This window comes from Fulmarus glacialis, unplaced genomic scaffold (assembly GCF_000690835.1).
Source record: "Fulmarus glacialis isolate BGI_N327 unplaced genomic scaffold, ASM69083v1 scaffold10933, whole genome shotgun sequence".
Classification (NCBI taxonomy): Eukaryota; Metazoa; Chordata; class Aves; order Procellariiformes; family Procellariidae; genus Fulmarus; species Fulmarus glacialis.
The window spans coordinates 23,252-45,992 of NW_009204897.1; the positions used below are offsets into that span (position 1 = coordinate 23,252).

The 22,741-nt window shown below is 39.5% G+C and overlaps 2 protein-coding genes across 2 annotated transcripts in view; one reads left to right on the forward strand and one right to left on the reverse strand.

The window, feature by feature from the left end:
• The window catches only part of LOC104074874 (vacuolar protein 8-like), a 25,482-nt gene extending 19,604 nt beyond the window's left edge, over positions 1–5,878 (forward strand). Inside the window, exons 10-14 of the mRNA XM_009575170.1 lie at positions 728–856; positions 2,557–2,671; positions 3,597–3,731; positions 4,757–4,882; positions 5,757–5,878. Of these exons, the coding sequence (XP_009573465.1) occupies positions 728–856; positions 2,557–2,671; positions 3,597–3,731; positions 4,757–4,882; positions 5,757–5,878 (627 nt within the window). The remainder of the gene's footprint in view (positions 1–727; positions 857–2,556; positions 2,672–3,596; positions 3,732–4,756; positions 4,883–5,756) is intronic.
• Positions 5,879–9,661: 3,783 nt separating this feature from the next.
• Positions 9,662–22,741, reverse strand: part of MAP7 (microtubule-associated protein 7) — a 37,093-nt gene continuing 24,013 nt past the window's right edge. The window contains exons 9-14 of the mRNA XM_009575171.1: positions 21,517–21,618; positions 21,179–21,229; positions 21,030–21,087; positions 18,405–18,543; positions 11,269–11,495; positions 9,662–10,586 (exon numbers count right to left, since the gene is read on the reverse strand). Of these exons, the coding sequence (XP_009573466.1) occupies positions 10,576–10,586; positions 11,269–11,495; positions 18,405–18,543; positions 21,030–21,087; positions 21,179–21,229; positions 21,517–21,618 (588 nt within the window). The 3' untranslated portion in view covers positions 9,662–10,575. The remainder of the gene's footprint in view (positions 10,587–11,268; positions 11,496–18,404; positions 18,544–21,029; positions 21,088–21,178; positions 21,230–21,516; positions 21,619–22,741) is intronic.

Genomic DNA, 22,741 nt, shown 5'->3' on the forward strand with positions numbered 1-22,741 from the left:
TGAAAGAAAAAATGCTCCCAAGAGGAAATCTTTTGCTTTTAACTGACCTAACCCAAAGCCTGCTGACATCAGGTTTCTCTTATAAACAGCAGCGTCCTCTTAACCCATACTGTTATTAAGGAAACTACCTGGGCAGTAATCCAAACTCAGAAGATCTGATTCAATTAATATTAGTGGTAATTGGAGGAAGACTACATTCAGGGAGAGAGGGACTCAGTAAAGTCCCTCTAAAATATCCATTAGACAGCAGAGAAACGTATGTATAAACTCAGAAGATGCTGTTCAGAACATGTTACTAAAGTGCATTGTAGTAGTCCATTATTGTAGGCGAGGTAAATTGCTGAGGTGCTCAAGGACACACTGCTGCTGCTACTTCACTGTGGACTTTTGCCTTTCACACCTATCCTGACCACTTCTCCTTCCAGTCAGGATCACACGTCCTTCCCCTGACTACCAACCACCTCTGGGAAGTGTTTGATGCAAACAAAAATAAACTTCCGGACCTTAAAGACTCCAGCTTTCCGTAGCAAGTGCTCTGTAGATCAGTGCCAGTCAGTAGACCGTATTTTGAGAGAAAAAGCAGTGAACCTAGCTGCTATACCACTGGTTTAAATGAGCTTAGAATGCTCTTCTTTCAGAGCTAAGATTGATCTATCTATAGTTTGCTGCAAAGTTGCACTGTGTTGTCCGTAGTGGATGTAATTGAGATACTGGTTTCTCTTCTCAGGACACTCTGGCGTGTGCCGAGCTACTACAGAGCCTGGGGATGCTACTGTCAGCACATAAAACAGACCCTGTGATTGTTGGCCATACTGCTTGTATCATCAAAAACCTGAGCCTTTCCAAAAACAGACAGGTAGGTACCCAGTATTTGTCACTGAACTATACCCTGGGAGGTTTCAGTTATGTTTATATCACATCAGCATTACCCACAGAAAGATTTTTTTTTTTTTAATGAAACATATGCCAAGGATACTCTACACAAAATTGCGTGTATGAATAAAAGGACGTGATGTGCCATAATGAAAGGGTTTAGGTTTTTTTTATATTTTTCCAATACAATACAAAAATGCTAAGGAAAATACGAAATGTCTAATTTTTCCTGAGTGATGTGGTTACCTAAGTTGAATGACTGCATCATAGGTATAAAATGTACTTTTTGCAAAGACATTTCATACTAATTAAAGGAACCATCCAGGAAGATCTGAGGTTTGTTATAAAGTAGCCAAAAGGAAAACTATTTCCAATAATTTTTTTCACTTATACTAAGATAAGAATTATATGAATTTCTGATAGTTGTGAAATCAATTTTTGCAGGGAAATAGATTCCCTCAAACTCGAGGCCCACAGTAAGAGTAAAAATGGATCATCCTTTCAAAGTTTGCTTTAAAAAAATTACCACATTTGTCACTTAAATTCTGTGACTTTGTTCTGTTATCAGCAGGGAGCTGGTTCACCTACATGAAGCTTTATAATGTGCCTTACAATGTACTCAGCTCTCACTGCACAAGTGAATCCACAGACATGAGTGGGAGTGCCAGGTTTCCATGATCAATTCTAAGGAACCATCCCTAAAACACATAAGAGTTCTTGGCACAAGAGTCAAAAAAGTGCTGTTTCTACGCCAGCAGGACACGAATGGAGTGTGGGAGCTTGAAAGGCAGCAGTCTTGAATCCAGCTTTGACCTCTAAGCAGCAAGTTAAAAAACTTCAACATAAAATAAGCACACAAAAAAAGATACTCCCTTCTGCTGATAGACACCTGAACTCCCTTATGGAGGTGCGAGCAGCTTCCATTATTAGGACCTCCCAGAGAGCTGATGACTTTGTGATTCAACTTCACTAGTAACCAGTCACCTCCAGGTGACTCATTCAGGACTCACTCCTTGTTCTCCTGTGCTTTTAATCCAGGTCAGCACAGGCTAAGTCTCCTATCTGTCTTCAACTCAGTCTCTAAAATATATATCCCAGTACAGAGACATGCTGCCCAACACCACTTTGGCATAGCAGATTCAACCTAAAAGATAAGGGATACACAGAAATGTTTAATTCATAACATTTCTCTCCAGAAACAGAACTCACCTTTGCTAGTGAGAGGTCATCTCGTATTTCTGCAGATCAGATCATTTCAACACCAGAAAGTTTTCAAAGCCTTGGAGGTAAATAAAAGAAACTGATAAACTTCCAAATTTCCCAATGCTTTGCCCTGAGCACTCAGTTTATTCACCTCTGCAGCAAGACTTGAGCAAATGACAGCTTAATACTAACATACAGCCTGGTACAGCAGCAATAGGTCAGGAAATTCTTTGAGCTCCGCATGATCTGTGATCATGAGAACATCCCACAGACAGAGCAAGCCCTGGGTAATGTCTAAAATCAGGCGATCTCTGAACAATCCAAGGTGTTTGTCACCTGGTTGTGGTAGATCTGGAAGAGACATTTCCATTGTTGATGTTTTAGCCCTCAGTACTGCTAAAGTTATTCATACTTCTGAAGTCCTTAGACACCACTAAAACATAATGGAAGTGCTAAACATGAATCTTTTTCTTGTTGCAGAGAATCATGGAGAGCCCATGTGTTGAAGGTCTCCTCCAGGCCATGCTTTCTACTGACCTTCAAGAAGATTCTCTTCATTATGTGACATCTTGCCTTGCTGAGCTGGCAAAGCAAGGTAGGGAAGCAACCCCACCCTAAATGGCTTAATCTGAGACAGGTACATATCCTTTATTAATCCTAATGGGAGATAAAGCATGGGTGGGCATACAGCCCAGGTCTTTCCCCTTAAATTCACTGGGAGTTTTGCCATAAGCTTCAAGAGCAGCAAGATCTGACTCACTGGCAGGAGACATGAGCTCCGTTGTTTGCACTTTTTTCTGTTGAACTGCTTAAAATTTTTTACTCAAAATTCTTTGTGCTGAACTTCACTGCTGTACAGCGCCTGTCTACTTTTATTTGTAACATTGTCCAGTTTCTCTGACTGAATTCATTTCACAACAGCAAAAACTAATATAAAAGGAGGAAAAGGCTAAAACACAAAGTGGCTTTTTTTTGCTTAAGTTTATTGCACATAGATTTTGTAAGAGATCCCAAATTACCACCTGTGGAAGGTACAGTACTCCTCATGCCACAGAGGATCAATGTACATCTTCCCAGCCTGTCCCAGCACCGGATATTACCTGTCAAACATTTCATCTCCTGCATCTCTTGTAACCACCACGCAACTGGTGACATGTCACATTTAATTTTGCAAGAGGTGCCCAGCAGCTGCTGGACAGACTGAGCCCACTAGGCAAGAGTGGATCTCGTACATAAAATGATTCATTCTTTCAGAACACAAAACCAACAAAATAAAAATCCATCAGCCTTTGTATGAATGAAATCCACAGCCCTACCTTACTGAGAGCGTAACCTCAGGGCGTGACCCTTTTTACAACCTAAACATACTTATCGCACAAGTTCAGCACTTATTTTGCTTCTCCAGCTGTGTAAAGTATTTCCTATTTAGGCAGTATGTTTTCTGGCAGACCTCTCACCTTCATTTTTTTGACACTGGAGTTGCTGTTTACAGACTGCTCTCTTATCTTTCTATCTTCCAGAAGGAGCCACGTTACACATGGTTCAGTGGATGGATGAACCCTTGACAAAGTGCTTGGTGAGACTGGCTGGCCAACTGGAACATATTGAGGCATCCTTTCAAGCTGCCTCCATCATCCAGCACACGATAGGTCACGGTAACTGTCACACAGCATTAACTGTGCTTTCAAAGATATTTATGGCTGGCTAGAGTGAAATGAGCCTTTTCCCAAAGGAGTTAACTGTCAGGAACTGAACAACCTTTAACATTCCTATAGCATCCTCCATCTGGTCTCTACAAATTCATTAACATAAAAGCGCCTACAGTCACCCTTGAAATACACATAAAACAGTGTTTGAGTGCATGAGAAAGCCAAAGGATGAAAATGGACCACAGATAAAGATCCGATTCAGGTGTTTGTTGCCTTCTTCAAGCACTACCATTCTGCAGGGCTAGTCTGTAGCCAATTCTGAGGGCCTTAAAAAACAACTTAAGTAGGAAAGTGGGATAGTGTAAAACACTGCCATTGTAATTCTAGACTAGATTAGCAGGAGCAGTGAAGTAAAGTGGCTTTTAAAAATGTAGCCTGTATTTTTTTAAGTTTTAGTGAGAGAGAATGAAAAGAGCATTATTTTTACCTACAGAAAACAAACAGCTTTATGCCTAATATACTTGTCCCATGCAGCTGGGAGCCTTTAAGACTTCCAAGAAAAAAGCGTTCAGATGATTTTTGCCATGTTCTCTAGAAAAGCATGGTTAGATTTTAATCTTTAGATGCAAGAGAAACTGAAGTCCATAACGAGTCTCTAACAAGGGAAAATGCAAACCTGTTTCAATCCTACCATCGAGGATTTGCAACAGAGCAGACTCTCAAGTAGTGAACAGAGTCCAACAGCATAACCGCTTCATGGGTGGCTTAGCGTGACAGGCTGATCAGTGCATAAATCAGCATGCACCTCGCACAGGGACCAGCTTCCTAGCACAGCAGCCCACTCAATGTTTCATTTACCTGAAGATACCGTTAGAGGCTTTAATACATGGAAGTTCTTTGCCATTCTTTGCAGTAATGTTGGTTATAGCTGGTCAGATGAGTCATTAACGATCTTAAATGTTGTTACAAAAATCAGTTTTCAAAGTGTTTTAAAGGCTCCTATTGATCTCTGTGTTTTCCCATTTATGCAGGAAAAATGATGTTTTTATTGAAGTGTCACATCGGAGAGATTCAGGCCTACCTCAAGAATTTTCTTACCCACCAAGAGATCCGCTTTCAGCAGCTGGGCATCTCTACGTTCTGCAGACTGCGAGAAGGTATGTCCTTCCTGCTGGGCTGAGCCCCCGGGGCGCTGCCGGACGCTGCCGGCTCCTGTCAGCAGCAAACAGGCACTGCTTTGTAACAGAAACGACAGTGCAGGGCAACTTCCTCTGGGGACTAGCCCTGCTCACTTCACCAAACAGAAAAACCTCAAGGGTAGCTGTTACCTTAGCTGTTACCTTAGCTGTAACTAAGAGTATCCTTATGATAAAGGCAGGGGGTTTTTTTGTTTGTTTGCTTTAAAACTAAAAGCTTTCTGATCAGCAGGGAGATAGGACTTCAGATACAGATGTTTTTATCCAACATAAGAATGTTTGGCACTAGAAGCAACCTAAAAACGTTTCAAATATGAATTCAGTTTATTTTGATAAAGCAAGCAAACAAGCAAATTGCTTGATTAGCTGGTGTTAAAGCTGGGAAGTCTCACATCTTTTTCATACTTTAAATTCTGTTCCTTTATCTTTTTGCATTTTTGGTTAGTTTTTTTGGTTTTGGGTAGAAGTTGAGTACGGATGAGCGTTATAATATGGTAGTAAATGTATATAGCATGCATCTTCACACATATGTAGAGCCAGAGCCAACACCCTGCTATGTCTTGATATGCACCTGTTGCATAAGGCTGAATTTGGCAACTGAGCTTTACGCGTCTGGAGCAGAAGAATTTAGCAGCAATCTTGAACGGTCGTAGGGATGAAAACTGGATTTTTATCTGCTTTGTGTGGTAGAAGAATATTGTTCTGCCTTCTCTATACTTTACACTGTAGTAAGAACCATCAAATGTATCTAACCTGAAATATAAGCTTTCTAAGCATCTGCATTAAAACTCAAGGAGAAACAGCAGGTTGTGTAACACTTGTTTTTCCTCTTCAGATCCAGAATTTTCATTAGCATTCAGAAAAAGCCAAATGGGCAAACTCCTTGAGCAAGTCCGTCAACAAACAGAAGAAACTCAAGAGCTCCTTAGGGCAGCTATTTGCCACGAAGACAGTTAATATTTAAGCCGGATGGCGTATGAAAACTTACCACATCCAAGAGCCTGAACTTTCAGAGAAGACAACTCTTTTCATTGGTTTCTGTAGTTAAAGTTTTCCTGCTACTTGCAGTTTCTTCATACAAAAGAGATGTTCCAGTAACAAGAATCAGAGCAGGTCAAAAGACAATCCCTTGAACACTTTGCCTGGCTGCTTAAGTGTGCTTGAGAACTACAGCTACATTCCTTCCAACGGTTTGGAAAACACCAGTTATGCTTGGGTAATCTTCCATGGTTTGTTCGTGGTTTCCTCACCTCCCGCTCCAAAAAGACAGCACTGTAACAGGCCCATTCTACTGAAGAGGCATCTCTCAAGTACGCAGGTTACTCTGCATTCATCTTTATTTTGTTTCTGTTCCATGTCCCTTATTTCAGAGCACACTCCAGGGACTTGAATTTAGAAAATAATTGAATTAACACATAGTATAAAGGTAGCAAACTACTAACAGGCTACTACAGGAAGTAACCTACAGGAAGTAACTGCTGAGGGACAACTCAGAAATTGCAAGAAATTTGTAAGAAACAAGAACAGGGCAAGCCTTAAGGCTGATCCTTGCCTACACTGTAGGCACTACCCTCCAGCAGGGGAGCAGAGGCACGTTGAGGCAGGTGGATGTTGCATCATATAGCAGCTACCATGAAAGATTTGGCTGAGATGTGTTTGAATACAGAAATCTGTGTTCTGCAAATGGTAAATTATTTCCAAAGGTACTTGCAACAGGGAAAAAGTGAACATATTTGGCAAAATTAGGAATTGATCTTACATTTTGATATCCATATTTCCTTTTAAAAGGAGTTAAAGAACAAAAAAAGGTAGCAATATGTTTAAATTAAACTAATTTTCTTACATGTATACAGGATACTGAACAACCTCCCCTTTCTCTCCTCCTGAGGGAGATAGTCTGTCTCACAGACCTTTTAGCCAACCAAAACAGTATTTTTCAGGAAAAAAAAAATGTAGCACAGAGCCTTGAAATTATAGGGCACTAGTTTTTTTAATGTAGTTTTAATTTGTAAGAGAATAGTAATCTAATAATAATAATCATCATCATCTATTAATAATCCAATTCCACCTTTGATCAATACACTTGCGTTTAAATACAAGAATCCTCCTGGAGCTTCATGTTGAACTGGCTGGAATACTGAAATTTTGGAACCACTCTTATGGCAAACATCTGCTCCCAGATAGCACAGTTTCTTATGAAAACATTTCAGAAGAGTTTCCTGTCTTTTGAGGTACTTCTGACCATGGTATAACTCTTACATGCATGTAGAGCTTTAGAGCTGCTACTGGCTACAAACATGGAATTAAAAGTGAGATTAAAAAAAATAATAAAAAATAATCATTCTGTCAACTAAGAGCTCAACATTACATTTTACTGTGGCCCAAATCTCTTAGTTTTGGTGCTTGGGGGGGCATTTCTGTTAATGATTCATTTTAATAACTGCAAATTCTCTCCAATAGTACTGTTTAAAAAAAAAAACAACCAAAACCACACTCAAAAGCCTCTCTATAGTGCAGTAAAAAGACCTGTTAAAGAACAGGGCAGACAGAGACTTCAGATAAAGCAGTATGGCATTTTCAATATTCATGTGTGACAGGAATTTTCTTTTGAAATCTCATGTGAAAGACTCATGTTCCAAGCTGTGGGCAGTTGGGCTTATTTAAACAGAGGACTACAAAGAGCTGAATGACACAGCTAGGAACAAAATCAGAAAATCTCAAACTTCAGGCCTCCTCCTTGGGCGACTTTAGATCATTTTCCAAAAAGAAAATCAGTGCAATATTAAGTAGTGACATTAGAATCTGTCCTGTATCTGTATTCTTAGGTATTTAATTACAAACATTATTTCAATGTCTTAGCAAGAAAGAAAAAAATGAAGCATTCTTCATTGGGAATGAGGAGATATGAGACATGAAACAAGCAAAGCTAATGGTAAATAACCCAGCAGTTGTGATGTGCTGAACTAAACTCATTGAATGTCATGCCTGTCAGCATTTATGTTGTGCTGTTAAGACATGAGCAAGGAGCTGGGTCTTTCCAAAGCGCACAGTCTAGCTGCTGTGAAAGGTTACTACTCCCTTCCTTCAGAATAGCTGTCTGTGACTTCTACAATTGCTAGTTCTACCTCACTGAATAGTTAAGTGTTGCCTCCGATAGTACAAACAACAAAACCAGTTGCAATAGCAGGCAAAGGAGCTGGCCTTCATTTGATACCGTATTTTATTGTCAAGAACACCATTCAACAGAAGAGAAACTATTTTTCCTCACATTTAAAGAAAGGGGCTTAACCAAGGACTTAAAATTTCAATCCTTTTCTTTTTTTTTTTTTTTATTCATACATCTAGTTCTACTCCCAGTTCCCTAGCTTTTAGTTTGTATGTCAGGCCCTTGAAAAGGAGGAAATTTTCTCTCATTTGAAGCAAACCTGGAATGAATATAATTATGAGTTGTTTTTACTGCAGTCCTGTTCAAAAAAAACTCAAACCAAAACACACCAAAACACACATGAGAAATGAAGCAGGCTCTTCATCTGTGCTGCTAACAGTGAAGCAAGCATTTTGAAGTCTCACAAAAAACAGATCAGCATAATTTATACCTGAGCCTAAATAGATCAAGATCAACATAATTTAAACCTGAGCCTAAACAAATCCTCAGACTTAAAATTGAAGCTAAATCTTACTGGCTATTTCTTTGCTCTGTTTCCAACTGCAAGTGACTCTTGTCAAGTCAAGTACTGCTTTTCTAGTAAAGAGATTAGAGGAAATCTGAAGAAAAGTTTTAAGCAGATCAGAAGTAGCAAGGAGAGTTTTCCATCACAGACTGACTCCTGCTTCAACTACGCAAGAAAATGAAAATATAAATAGAAATAAATATTTCAAACAAGTTTTATTTGGTTCTTACATGCTATATATTGGTTTAAAGAAAAACTACATATTTTAGACACTTCAAAATATTGTGGCTATGTACATGGAAAACTAAAGAAAGCAAGAAAGGAAGCCAATTAATCTTACTGTGTCACAAACTACTATTGAAAGCATTGTCACTGACTGTTTTTTTCCTTACATATATATTCTGGCAGATGAAGTCTCTGTCATTTCATTTCCATTGCTTTTACCCCATTTCCTGTGTAAGATGAACACTTGGCAGAAAGTAATTTCTTCAAAAATTCTTCAGCTTTTGTCTCAGAGGATTTCTTCTGCTAGCAGAGCAGAGGATTTCTTTCTGCACAGCTTCCTACAGGCCTAGCTCAGTGCTCACTAAAGGCAAGTGCAGGAATCTTAATGGTACATTCTCTGGTAGCATGAACTGAAACCCCATAAACCTCCGTTTCCCCTAGCCAAGGGTCTTCTCCCTGACTTCAGTAAGAAATGCATCAAGCCCTGGTTGGTGCTTCCAACTCAAATACCTAGAGTGAGCTCTACCTGTAACAGCATTGTTTATCAAAGCACAAAAAGGTGCAAGATTTTACAGTTCTGCCCAATAAGCAACCAAAAGTGAGGGATGGAACAATGACAGAAGCCAGCATGAAACTAAAGAGAAAGCAACCTGCATTGCTCCTCTTATCAATCAAACTGTACTGCTTTATAAAAATCACACACTACATAAAAAGCACAAACAACGACCATTTTCCATTTGCTCTGAAACGAGCAAAACCAAAAACATCCCCAAACAAACCTGCTTCAAGGTTTCACACAGTCTTCAATAGTTTGATAAGGCAAAGGAAAAGTCTTCCGTCATTGGGAACAGCAGCAATTTACAGGACTCGGAACAAGGTACTTCCTTGTGTGTGTGCGCGTATGCATACGCATCTTTTATAGTATAGTGAACATGGATGTAACTAAAAAAAAAAATCAAGTTTGCAGTATCGTTTTACCACATTTTTCTAATTTATTCAATTAAATGATTTATTTCTGTACTGAACAAAATTCATAAATACATCATCTAGGAGAACAATAGGTTTTCCTCTTGTCCATGAAAAAATAACGCTTTCAAATGTTCACATTTTAAAACCTGCCTTGTTTTTTTAGAGAAAATGCAAGAAGATCATAGAGACGTCTCATTTTACAGAATGTCCCTGTAGGAATTACATTTACAAGAACCTGATACAGAAGCCTATACTTTGCCCCCATAATTAGAGTTCTCTGCAATAGTATTTAAACCAACAGGTTTAAATAAAACACCCCATTAACTCTACTTGTAGAGCAATGAGGTATTTATTTTTCAAGTATTAGAACGAAGTGTAAAAGATTCTTTGCCAATTTTACAATTACGCCTTTTAAACCAACACCCACCTTCTAAAAAAAAGAATCAGTCCCACCACCCAAATCAGCCCATTGCCTTCAGATTCCAGTGTCTTGTGTCTTAAGGAATGCAGAAATATCCATTTACTAACAGAAAAAGCTTGTTGGAAAAAGCCGAATTAAGTAATGCACGTGAAGCATGATTTTTCTAGTGATGAAAGCTATTAGAAAGGTGATCCAAGTCTATTCCCATCATTTCTTCTGCTGGTTTTACTAAAGTCCTTCCAAAAAAGATATTCAAGGAATCTTTAAAAAACTGGAGAGAAAAAAATAAAACGCTCCTTCATAGCATGGAAGAAACTCCACTGATTGCAGAGATGCTCATATCACCTTTGGTTCTTCAGAAGAAACAATCAGATCACTTCTACAACAGAAGGTATCAAAAATGACAGGTCAGCAAAGAGTGACAATGCTTCAAAATGCTATGCATTTATGCAATTATTTTATTCTAAGATGATTTTACTTACATTTTCTAGCCACAGAAAAAGAAAATGGTAGTCCAACTTAGCTTGCTAAATTAGTATTTGTTTACCTAACATCCTTTAAAAGTTGTGATGCAATTCAGAAAAATCTAGTGTGCTGCAAACCATCCCTCAATATTAGTGTCAGCAAGAACTTGATGAGGGAAGTACATCCAGAACCTTACACAGAAGGTAGGTACCAGCTCCCCTTCTGCATGTGCGTGTCGGATATCACGCCTGCAGAACTGGAACACGATTGCTGATCACAAGCTAGGGACAGCAGTTGTCACTGTTACCGTTTCTGTTTGAAAGCACAGGGCAAACATTTTCAAGCAACTTCAAATGGCAGAAAGTGCAGTGTAACTGAGAACCACCCCCCCAACCAAAACCTAAGGCTCATACAGATTTGCACAACGTCTGTATGTACTTGGCATGCATAGCTTTGCAAAGAGGAGATACGCTCCTTTCCCCAAATGATATGGGGTTTAAAAATACTTAAATTAATCAACTTGTATCAATTAAGAACTCTAGTTCCTCTGTCAATTACAACACGTTACAAGTGTTAACGAACCAAGGCGAACGTACCTGCTGTTTGATGTGTTTGAACACTATCTACCTGAGGCAAAAGAGTCCCCTTATCTTCAAAGGCTAGAATTGGATTCAAAGGAATTTCAGGACTATTGCTTCCGTCATTGTTCATGGCATCCAGCCGGGATGGTTTAGAACCAACAGGCAGGTTTATGATCTCTTCAAAGTTATCATTCTGCATAGACATTCCATTTTCGTTTGCATTTTTCTCTGGATTGAGATTGCTGAAAAAGAAACATAGGTATTTCCTCATACACTTTATCTAGAACAGAAATTTAGTCCTCCGCAAAGCAGTATTACAAATGGAAAAGTCTGCATTAATCCATAGCATTCTTTTAGCCAGTAAAAAAATTATGCTTCTACTGTAATAGAAAAACTGATTTTGCAGCCAAATACTAGATATGCCTTCCCTCAAATACACAGGATAGCTGTTACATTTGGCTACACTATACACAAAACTATAGAGAGCTTTATGGACATTGCAGTCTGAGAAGTGACTGAAATTGGAAGCAGTAAGAAAACTCCTGCAGCACCACCACTGCTATCTTGTGCCACCCACCTAATGCAATTTGCAGCCTCTAACATCTTTTTCAGCTCTCATAACCTTTGCCATACCCTTCCTCTTACTGCAAATCAATGTAATTGCCCTTAGATAAGATCACTATCATTTTTGTTATTCCTTGGATCACCTCCTGCCTCCAGTTTTGGAGCAGCCTCTTCTACCTGCCACTGAGACAGAGAAAAAACTCCCTTACCCATGCAGTTCTCCTTTCAGTCCCTCCTCCCCTACAAGTTCTTACTTGGCTTATGTCCAAGGCGCTACCCGACTGCACTCCTCCCACTGATCACGCCCAAGCCATAAGAAACACCTCCCAGCGTCCCTCATGTCAACCTGCGCTTTCTTCTTCTACCTCGCACTTGCCAGAGATGCCTAGGAGCAAGCTCTCGTACGACTCCCCCCGCCGGGAGCGGTACAAGCACAGACACACTCTCCAGTTACACGTACTCTCCTGAGAAGATACATGATCGTGTCTCACAGTCTTGCCCCTCCCCTCCCAACCCTTTTATTACTAGGCCCTGTGTTGTCAAATCCTGCTGTCTTTGCAGACAGCATGCGCTGTCTTGCCAGAGGGGAGAAACTAGTGAAAGGATGAGAGTAATGGGACCATAAGCTCCTCGAGAAAGAGCAAGTACTCAACTGACACTCAAAAACCGTGTGATCTTCCACAGGTGCTTAAGCCCTCAACAGTTCGATCCTGACAACCTGGGGTACCTATTCCCTATTCAGACCACATCACAACTGTTCAGGTTGTTTGGAAATGCTTCAGCTGCAATGGCTCAGATGCAATTTTCCTAGATTTAAACTAGGCTATCAATTTCCTCAGGCCATTTCTAAGCACGTAGCTTGGTTTTACAGGCTAATTTTCTCCTGACAGTACTAGCCTTTACTAGCCTTAAAAACAAAAACAACCCTGCTTGTAATTGGCATATGGTTTATTTTCATTTGCTGGCTTCTTTGGGTGTCCAACTCTTCACAAACAATTACAGAACTGTTTTACAGTACTTCCCAAGAGACAAAAAATAATTATTGCTCTTCTGAAAGTAGCAACACGTTACCCAAAGCCCAGATTTCCTGTGAGAACAACATGCTGGTTTTCATATCAAGCCTTTCCCAGTTTTTCGAACAATCACCAGTTCTTTTTTAGAAAGACATTCCCCTGTTTTTCATCTGTGGATATGCTGAGCAAATTTCAAAGTGAAAAGTATGTTTCACTGCACTGAGTTTGAGAGCAGACACAGAAATCCTGCTGGGTGCCTGGGAGAGGTCGCAAGTCACATCACCCTTTTGTGCCAGAGATCCACATCTGTAAGATGAGGAGCAGAATCTGTGAAATGCTTTAGGACTAATAAAGCCCGCTCTATAATGTACAGTTATGAGGTTATTATTCACTATAAGGTATCCTATTATTTATTTCATTCCCATCTACCAATAACCTTACCAGAGCTAGGATAACACAGCAAGTTTGATGGATGGGGTAAGAAAGAGGGGGGAAGAGAGCAACTGCTCATTCATATAAATTAAACAGCACAGTACTTCAACAAGCATTGGTACAACGAAGACAACTCTTGCTTCTGCAAACAGATATTAATGTTTCTATCTGGTTGATCAGCTGACTTCATAGATAAATAGTTCTTCATATTTACTTGTCATTGCACTGCCAGTATTACATACTGAGTTAGACCAGAATTGACAGACTTGAAAGATGTCTGTTCAGACAGGGGAGTCTATACAATCACAAAGGCGGTACAGAAGAGAAAACTATGAGTATGAATCTTCTATATTTTATGCTATAAAATCTTCTATACTTCATGCTATTTGCTCCACCAGATTACTAGGGGAGCAAGTTAAGAACAAACAAAGGGAAAAACAGAATGGTGGAATTAATTCCACTGGACATCTTAAAGGCCATAAGCTCAAAAGGAGATTAGACAAATTCCTAGGAGATTGGTATACCCTCCAGCTTCTGGTAATTAGCAGCTTAGGGACTACTTGAGCCTATGGTTGCATTTGGACCACAATGCTTAGTAACCCTTCATTGACCAGAGGATCTCCTGGTACTTACCTTTTTTGCCTTTACACTCTCTCCCTAAGTGACTGCTACAGGCCATTAAAGCAAAGAACACAAAAAAAGTACTGGATTTTTGACCTGCTACAGCTGTTCTTACTGTCTTATGTTACATTCTTAGCGATGTCTCAGTGTCCAGCACAACACTGGAGATACCCTTTTCAGGCATATGGTATTGCAGGTATGTTTCTAAGAAATGGATAATTTTGGCATTTTAACATATTCCATAAGTGTGCCTGTAGCAAGACACCTATGTAATAAAAAAAAAGTTGCCAGAGTTATTCAGAGTGCATTTCCAAACATAACAGTCTTGCAAGCATCTGAAGGACAGCTTCATGGCAGCTAAAAAAAACCCAAAAGCATCTGTGCGGCTTCACATTTTGAACTGGACACATCAATATTAACAAGATAGGCTAGAGGAAGTTGAGAGAAAAGCAGCTAATTTAAGGAACTGGAACATCAAAAAAGTTAAAAACTACTGAAAATTACATCTGATGTAGATAATTTTAGCCAAAGCTCTGTGTAGGCATAATCTACATGTGAAGAATTTGAAGAGAGTAAAGAAAAAAGACCAGAATTTCAGAATTCAGTATGTCTGTCTTTCTGATCACCCATCCGAAATCAACACTGAATAAGAAAAAAAAAACCCCAAAACTGATTTGCAGGCCTTTGGAATGCTCCAAAATGCTTCCGCACCTGCTATTCCTGATCTGAAAGACAATGTCAGTCATCTCATTTATTAACATCACGAACCCCAGACTTTTGGATGTTTTAAATAAAGCAGTGTTTATTTTTAATCCACTGAGACAACAGCACTGAAATCAGCCAGCAATGAGGAGTTCAAGGCCTAAAGAAGGGAAGGTGCTGCTAAGGCAAGTTTCAGGTGTGCTATCCTACAGGCTGAGCAATGAACACTACATAAGAATTTGAACTCAGTAACATTCTTTTCCAGGGACAAAATATTGAGGCAATCACCTTGTCTAACTGTATATTTCTAAAAACTGGTTATCTAATCTACCCAGACCCAGATCCCTTTATATGGGATGGAGACACATGGATGAGGTGAACTGCTCTCACTGATGCCCATTGCAGGCATTTATAGAAAGCAGCACAGGGGAGAAGGGAAAAAAAAAAAAAAAAGGGAATTACAGGATAAGAATAAATATCATAAGGAAAATGATGTCAACATAAACCACTGTACTGAAATAACCTTCTGAGAAGTAGCAGACAGGATCTAACCTGGATAAAGAACGGGAAAGCAGAGAACAAGCAATAATCTGCAAGTGGGAGATGGATTAGGCAGCTGTACTGGTTATCCAACTCCTATCACTGTGTTTCTTCCAGGATTCTACTGTTCAGTAAAGGAAGAAAAAATTAGAATCCGGAAAAAATCTTATTGGAATCTTTTATAACTTACAAAAAGTTTGAAAATACTTTAACATTATAACTTATTTTCAAACGACTGTTTCAAAAAAAAAACCCAACCAAAACCCCAGAATCTAGCCAGATTAACATGCCATTAATAATATTGTAGCATCCATGAACTACCAGTTTTCTTGGTAATTTTAGATACTTTACTAACTGGAAGATATCCATGGTACGCTCCATTTTAAAATGTGTTTAGTGTTGCCCTTTCCATCGTACTACACCTGGATGAGAAATGTCTTCATTTAAGTTCAATGGTGAGTCTTCTCACCACAGACTTATAGGTCAGATAAGGTCACTCCCCCCATAATAATTCACTATTCTTCATTAGCATTTGAGCATTAAATTGTTTAACCCAATTTACTTCTGGAGAAGATACTCAGAGAGCAAGCGTAGGTGGCAAAATCAGAACCCTTGCAGCACTAACTGTATGTAAAACTACATACCACAAAAATCATGTTCAGACATGTCATTTTAACTCCGACACCATGAAAAAAGAAATTGTTTCTAGGAACCAAGAATTCATGTAAGATCTATTTGAAAACCTTGAATGCTAACATGGTAAAACAACTCAATTCACAAGCAAATATACCTGCTTTTTTCTTTCACAATGCAAAGTGAAGAAGCTTTAAGCCTAAGGAAAATTGATTAATGTTCATTTGTTTAAAACACAGGAGTAGGAATACCAATAAAAATTTTGACAAACTATGAGGCGGGATAGATGATTGCATCAATCTATCATCTGCAATAAATGTTTATTAATAAAACTAATAATTGTTGACAATAGATACATGGTAAATAATGCAGCAGATCACAGCATTTTGTATTAGCGTTTATGAAGATCAGTTGTCTTGGAAAGCTACTGAAGTTCCAGTACAACAAGATCTGCATTGCTGATCAAAAGCAGCAACAGAGAATGGTGAAGTATCGAAATCAATTGCCTTCACTCCACCAGAATTCTTTTAATTTTTTTCAGTTGCGTTGTACTCATGACCACAGAAGCAAGCATGCTATTTCCAACTGAATCCCAGCGACAGAGCTGACACAGGATAGATGACATGACGGGAAGGAACAGGCATGAAGGTTCAGCACAGTAAGCAGTCAGGCAACTTCCTGTTAAGCCTCACATACCTCTAGTAGCTTTCCAAGTCACCCTCCTTCAACGCTACCGGTGCAAGGGACAGAGCACCTGCAGTGTCTGGGGAGTGACTCCAACTACAGGTATTCTGACCCCAAATACAGGTATTCTGAATTTGGTCACTGAACACCAACCACCAGTCCTGTTCAAAAACAGGCATTCAGGCTAGACCCCAGCGCTGCACAAAACAGACCCACCGACACTTACACTTCTTCTGTCCTAGGCCCAGTGAGACTTCCCACGCTTCCTACACTGTAGGAGAAGAACGAGACTGGCTGCTGCACTAGGCCTTAGGAAGACTCCTCTCCTTCACTCCCTCCTCTCGCCCATACAAGCACATGCCACAAGTCCCGCAGGCAAAGCCTTTTTAAGTTCTGGTCAGAAACCCGAGCTATCTTGCCCTTAAAACATGCTCAAGTCTTTTCCAGATAAAAGCCAAACCTTTCTTGGGACTGGAGTGAGGTGCTCACACCTGTTGCTGTTGTGTGCGCTACAATATCAGGTATATCTAGATGCCAGACAACCGCAGCGCATGAGATGCAGTAGCAGTGGTGCTGGCACCTGTGGTTTTTGCCATGTGATAAGATCTGTGCTGCTATGTATTCCTTACAACGGTTTTTCCAGGCTACCTGGGCTAAGCTTACACCGGGATGCTACCAAGCGCTTCAGCCTTTGCCTTCCCAGGCAGTGTGGGTGTACCTCTAACGCAGAGTCCCGCCGCACCCTAACCTGGCACACCAGCTTGCCCTTCCACAGCCTTATACATGCTTCCTACTTATGTCGCTGTCCTTCAATCTCATGTATTCATTCTTCACTTTGGCCATTCTGTGGTTCCTTCCACAGGGCTTATAATGCTACATGACAGCATTCATTAGCGTGGCACATTTTATATTACAAACATCAAGGTGCATATAAGGCTGGGAGTGATTAACATTTAATAGCTGCCTGAGACAATTATGAGGCAGCTCTGTGCAGCTCATCCCATGCAGCCCAGTGCTCAGTGTCACTGACAGAACTTCTCTCAGCAGGAGCATCCTTGTCAGCATGACAGCAGGCAAAGATCCCCCAGGCATACAGAGGGACCCAGAGAGGGCAAATTCCTCCTTCAATTAGTGCCAATCACACCCTGAAGCATACCACCCATTACAGACTGCATGATGGCTTCCCACATTCAAGTTTTTCCATGCATATTCTGGCACTACCTGCATAAAACATCAAAGGACTAAGGGATTATTTGGCTTTCTGCATTACTAAAATTGAAATAACTGACAGCTCATGCTTATATAACAGATTTAATTCGGTTCAACACCGAGGTTTCAAGCATTTCAACAATTTCTCAAAGTCTGAGTGACTTGCTTCATGGCTACAGAGAGTTCCCAATGTCAAATATCTGCCTCCCCAAATTCTCCTTATAGAGGACAAAGGGTTTTTTTAAAATGCAAAGTCAAAATGAGTAGTTCTGTATCTCACATAAGGGACTTCTGCTTAATAAGCAAAACTTGCTAATACTTCAAACAGTTCAGAAATCGAAACATCTAGGCTGAAAGCACAACGTTCATTATTCCAATCAAGAAAACTAGCACTGCAAATCCAGAATGGTTTTTATGAAGCTTAATTCACGGAAAGGAATAGAAAAAAATTGCTCTTTCCATTAAATTTCAATTTATGTAACAATTGCTGGCAAACACCACCTTGTTCCAAACACCGCAAAGAACGTGCTGTATTTTTACAAAATTCTTCCCTATCAGCTGGCAAAAATGGGTTACTGCTAAGTGAAAGATGATAAAGTTCTTTACACGGGAAAAGATAAAAATAAACAGGAAACAGGGCAGATTGAACAGCTGTCTCTTATTTAGTTAATGAATACATGGATCTGAAAATAATTTTTTACTTTAGTAACCCTGATCCTCCAAACACCGTCCAATACTTAGCAATGTTCTTACCTGTCCATATTCACAAGGGGTTGATGTGAAACAATCACACGCGTGCAGGTGATGGGTTTCCCGTTGTGCGGAGATTGCGTTGCATGCTGAAGCTGAGGTCCTCCTGCAGGTTCCACGGGAGATGCAGGACTTGTTATGACTAGAGAGAGAAAACAGGTTTTCATAAAACCAAGCAACATCATCTACCGGCAGATTAGGATAAAACATTTCCTACAAAAGACAGCACAGTCAAGGCAAGCTACAGTTTTAAAAAACAGAATTCCCATACCTCTTCCCTCCCCCACTCTGCTTCCTTTGTCAAGTTTTTGGGCACACAAGCCCTGTTTCAGGTCTGAAAGTAAATGCCACAGATTTCAAAGCTATAGCTTTACGGACAAGAATAAACAGTTTACAATGATGCACAGAATTCTAACACATAAGCCAGTGGTCAAAATAGGCTGATATCTGACAGAATATTATGCTGGCACTTTTCAAGCAGCAATAGAGAATCGAATAGGAGAACTGGGACATCATCAATTCCATGCACTGGTATTTCTTGGTTCCCATGTTGATCACTGACTGTAACCCAAAAGGAAGTCAAGAGGAAAAAATCTCCATGGGAAGGATACTTCTTTCAACAAGTACCAAAGCACTACTATAAAATGCTGTAGAGAGCAACATAAAATTGGAGTATCCTTGTTCCCCATCCAAAGACCATATGAGAGATTTTATTGGCTTGCCTCGGGATGTTCTTTTAAAGTACAACTGCAGCCTTCTTCTGCATTGTATCTACAGTCACACCAATTCACATGCAGCTCAGTAAAAGGAAGCAATTGCACCCCACCCACACTAGCATCTGTTAAGATAATCACAAGGACAATTTAGTATTCATAGGCTTGGATGCATCAAAACCTCATCTGAGGAGACCCTCCTTCAGCTGCTCTTGTTTTGCTAGGCTTTAAATGCTTGGGCTGAATTCTTTTACACGGAATGTCTTAGTCTGATCTTTGGCAAGTTTTTACACGAAAGATATTAGCAATACAGGTTTCAGTGCTTCTCCGAAGTGGAACGAGAGGAAAATATATTGGCTTTAACATTTAAAAGAGAAAAGCAGAAGAAAGTTGTTCTGCTTTGGAAAGGCAGAGTTATCTCCTATTTTGAAGCAGAGACTAAACAAATGACAAAAAGGTGATGGATTTTGTTTCATTGTGTGATTTGGCTATTCACACAAAGGTCTCCTCATATTTTGCCAAACAGTAGGACTGAAAAAAAAGAAAAATCACCATTTGTATATAGTCACAAGTTTGTTAGAGCATAACATGTAAAGTTAAAGTTAGCCGAAATATGTCCATTCATTCATACCTTTAACTCAATAGCATATCTAGATAAAGCAAAGCCGAACAGTAGAGCAGCCCTGAAGGTGAGTGCAGTTTTCTCTTTATCCAGTCACTCAAGGACTGCAGCCTTCCCTTGGGTCTGGCGAAATGGAAGGCCAAATTCTCATATGGCTTAGGAAACTGACTACTTGTCTTCTACCTCGGACAGGAAAGCACTAGCCACAGGCTATAGAGCCATTTATAGTTTCAAGAATTATTTAAGTGGTTTATAGCACCTTCAACAGTGCCGGCAGCAAAAGATGACATCCCAGATGCATTCTGCATTAGCAGTTGCCAAACATTTTTCCCCCCTCTAAGATAATATCTTAACAAATAACTTCCAAACACACATAATGAAATCTGTGTCAAAAGGTTTCCTGGCAGTGCTAATTATAGCATTCACTTTAGACATCAAAAACAAATTAAAAAAAAAAAAAAAGCAGTACACACAGCCAGTGCTGTTATTTGTCCTCTGTGTTACTCAACTCAAACACAAAAGAGAAATAAAGATTAATGTCATTTAATGTGTTATGCTACAATAGGATAAGCCATTTGCTAGCTTGACTTCAGTATCTTTAAATACTGCTAATTCATACTTGGTGATTGTTGAATATGAGCTACATTTTATTTTGCTTCCTTCATTTTAAGTATTAAAATATATAAAACTACCTAAAATGACCAGGAAAAAAACCAGATAGAGGGAACAGAATAGAAGGGAAGACTGAAAGTGTGGGTGTGACAGGGAAACTCTAAGCTTTTTTAGGAGCTGAATTTTGAAATAAATAGAAATTAAGACCAAGTGAATGAGGCAGCATGTGTGGAAGAGAGAAATCATAGGGAGATGTTTGGATAACGAACAGTTTGTTTTGATGACTGAGATAAAATAACCCTTTAAGAAAATGGAGTAAGTCTGCAACAACCACATTTGCAATACTATGCAAAAGAAAATACAGAATCAGTTTCTTTTGTGATCAGAGTCAGAAAAGAATTTGTTTCTTTTCACTTCATAAATAACTAAACTTAGTGAGCAACTCCCTCTCGTTAAACACCAATGTGACAAAGTTGCTAAAACAGCTGACTCATTTAGTAATGGCTAACTACCTATAAGGAAAGGCTAAATAAATAATGTTTGCTAAGACTTCAGTTATGCTCCTCTCATGGTTTTCTTTACTGCAATTAGTGTGCCAAGTTTCAGAACTGTATCTCAAATCATTGTGCTTAGTAGGCATCTATTCACCAGTTGTGCTCAGGGCACAGTTAAACACAATACCTGCTTCTCCAGTAATATTTGCCTTTGCTATATGTCCATTTTGCTGGTCATTGGGTTTCTACAAAGGAAGGACAGGTTTGTAAATTAAAAATGGCACTAAAGAAGTGAAACATGCCCAATATTTACACATGTTAAGTAGCAGCACTGACCTTATCTACAGCTTCTACACGCCTAGTTCTCTTCATGATCTCCTCAAGCCTCTACAATGAAATGTAAAGGGGTAAAATAATGTTTGCTGGCATTAATTTACAAATATCTCTCCCAAACCACAAATGCTTGTCATTTATCAGTTGCATCTGTTTATTGCAAAAAGATGAATTTTTTATTACTGTGGCCATATTCCCTTCACTTTCATATCAGGCTATGCAGATGAGGACTGCAGCTTTTCTGAGGGCATATTTATATCATGGGTAACTTTCTACAGCTGAGGTGGAAGCAAACTGCTAAGGCAAAATGAATTACAGTTTCTCTGCATGTACTGAGTTACCTTCTTCCTTTCCAAGCGCTCTTGCTCTTCTCTTTGGAAATGCTTTTCACGTTCTAATCGAATCCGCTCTGCCTCTTCCCGTAGACGAGCTTCCTCTTCTTTCTGAGTTGATGGTAAAAGAAAAAGAAGTGAGGAATAATTTACTATTTAAGGACAGATTTACACCGATATCTGCTTAACTATGCATATCTACAACACCCTGAAGAGACACTTCGGGGGTTTACAAGTCACCAACAATCTTTTCAGACTGAATTGCACGTTTCTTGATTAATCTCCATGTTTTGCATAGCATTAAGAGATGCGTAATTAAACAATGGACATCGTATTTGGTTCTGTGCCTTTTCTGGGGCATGTGCATGAAAACACACCAGATGACAAATGAAGAATACGTTTCCTAACCTTCAGCATTAAAACAGCAGCCACAAAAGTATTCAAGAGATCCATGTTTTGAGTGGTGGATGTTTCTGAGAGTCAAACAAAAGCAGTAGAATGTTTTATTTGGCCAACAGAGTCATCAGTTAATGAGACCAAGGACAAACAAGCACAGGTACATTTGCACAAGCTTCCCATTCCTGCTTTTTAGATTAAAAAGAGGGCTTGCTCCCTGACAGTGACAGTGTTGTATGATGGAACTACTACAGCAGTTCATTTGTTAAGGCTGTAACATCCAAAAAAACTTGGCCATACATTATCTCCGAGTGCTAAACTGGGGATGTACCTCAGTTTAGGATTTCAAAGAAAGCAGCATACATCTTCTGAAAAAGAAAACTGCAGTTTCCAAGCTATATTTATTAACACCATCCTTTAAACATTTATTCTCAGAAGCATGCATTTAATTATATACCAGAATAAAAAACTAATGTCTATGAGGCAGATTGAAGTGCTGAATTTTGGGGGCAAGAAAGCGCATGCACAAAGTAAGAGCATGTGCGAGAAGAGAAGAATCCTATCCAAAATGCTTACCACAGCCTCTCCTGAAGCCAGAAACCAACATTATGCCCATCAAAAATGAGAGCACTTGAAAAATCGTATTTTGATTTATTTACTCTTATGTCTTTTGAGTAGCTGCTCTCATTTCAGGAGGACTGCACTAGGTAAAGGTTCTCCTTGGCTTGATTAAACCAATCAAAACCTACCCCTTCCCACTAGCCCCACACAAAAGTGGTATTGGGCATAGGATTAGAACTCAGCAGTGCTATGTCTCCAACACTCAGAATAGTTAGTT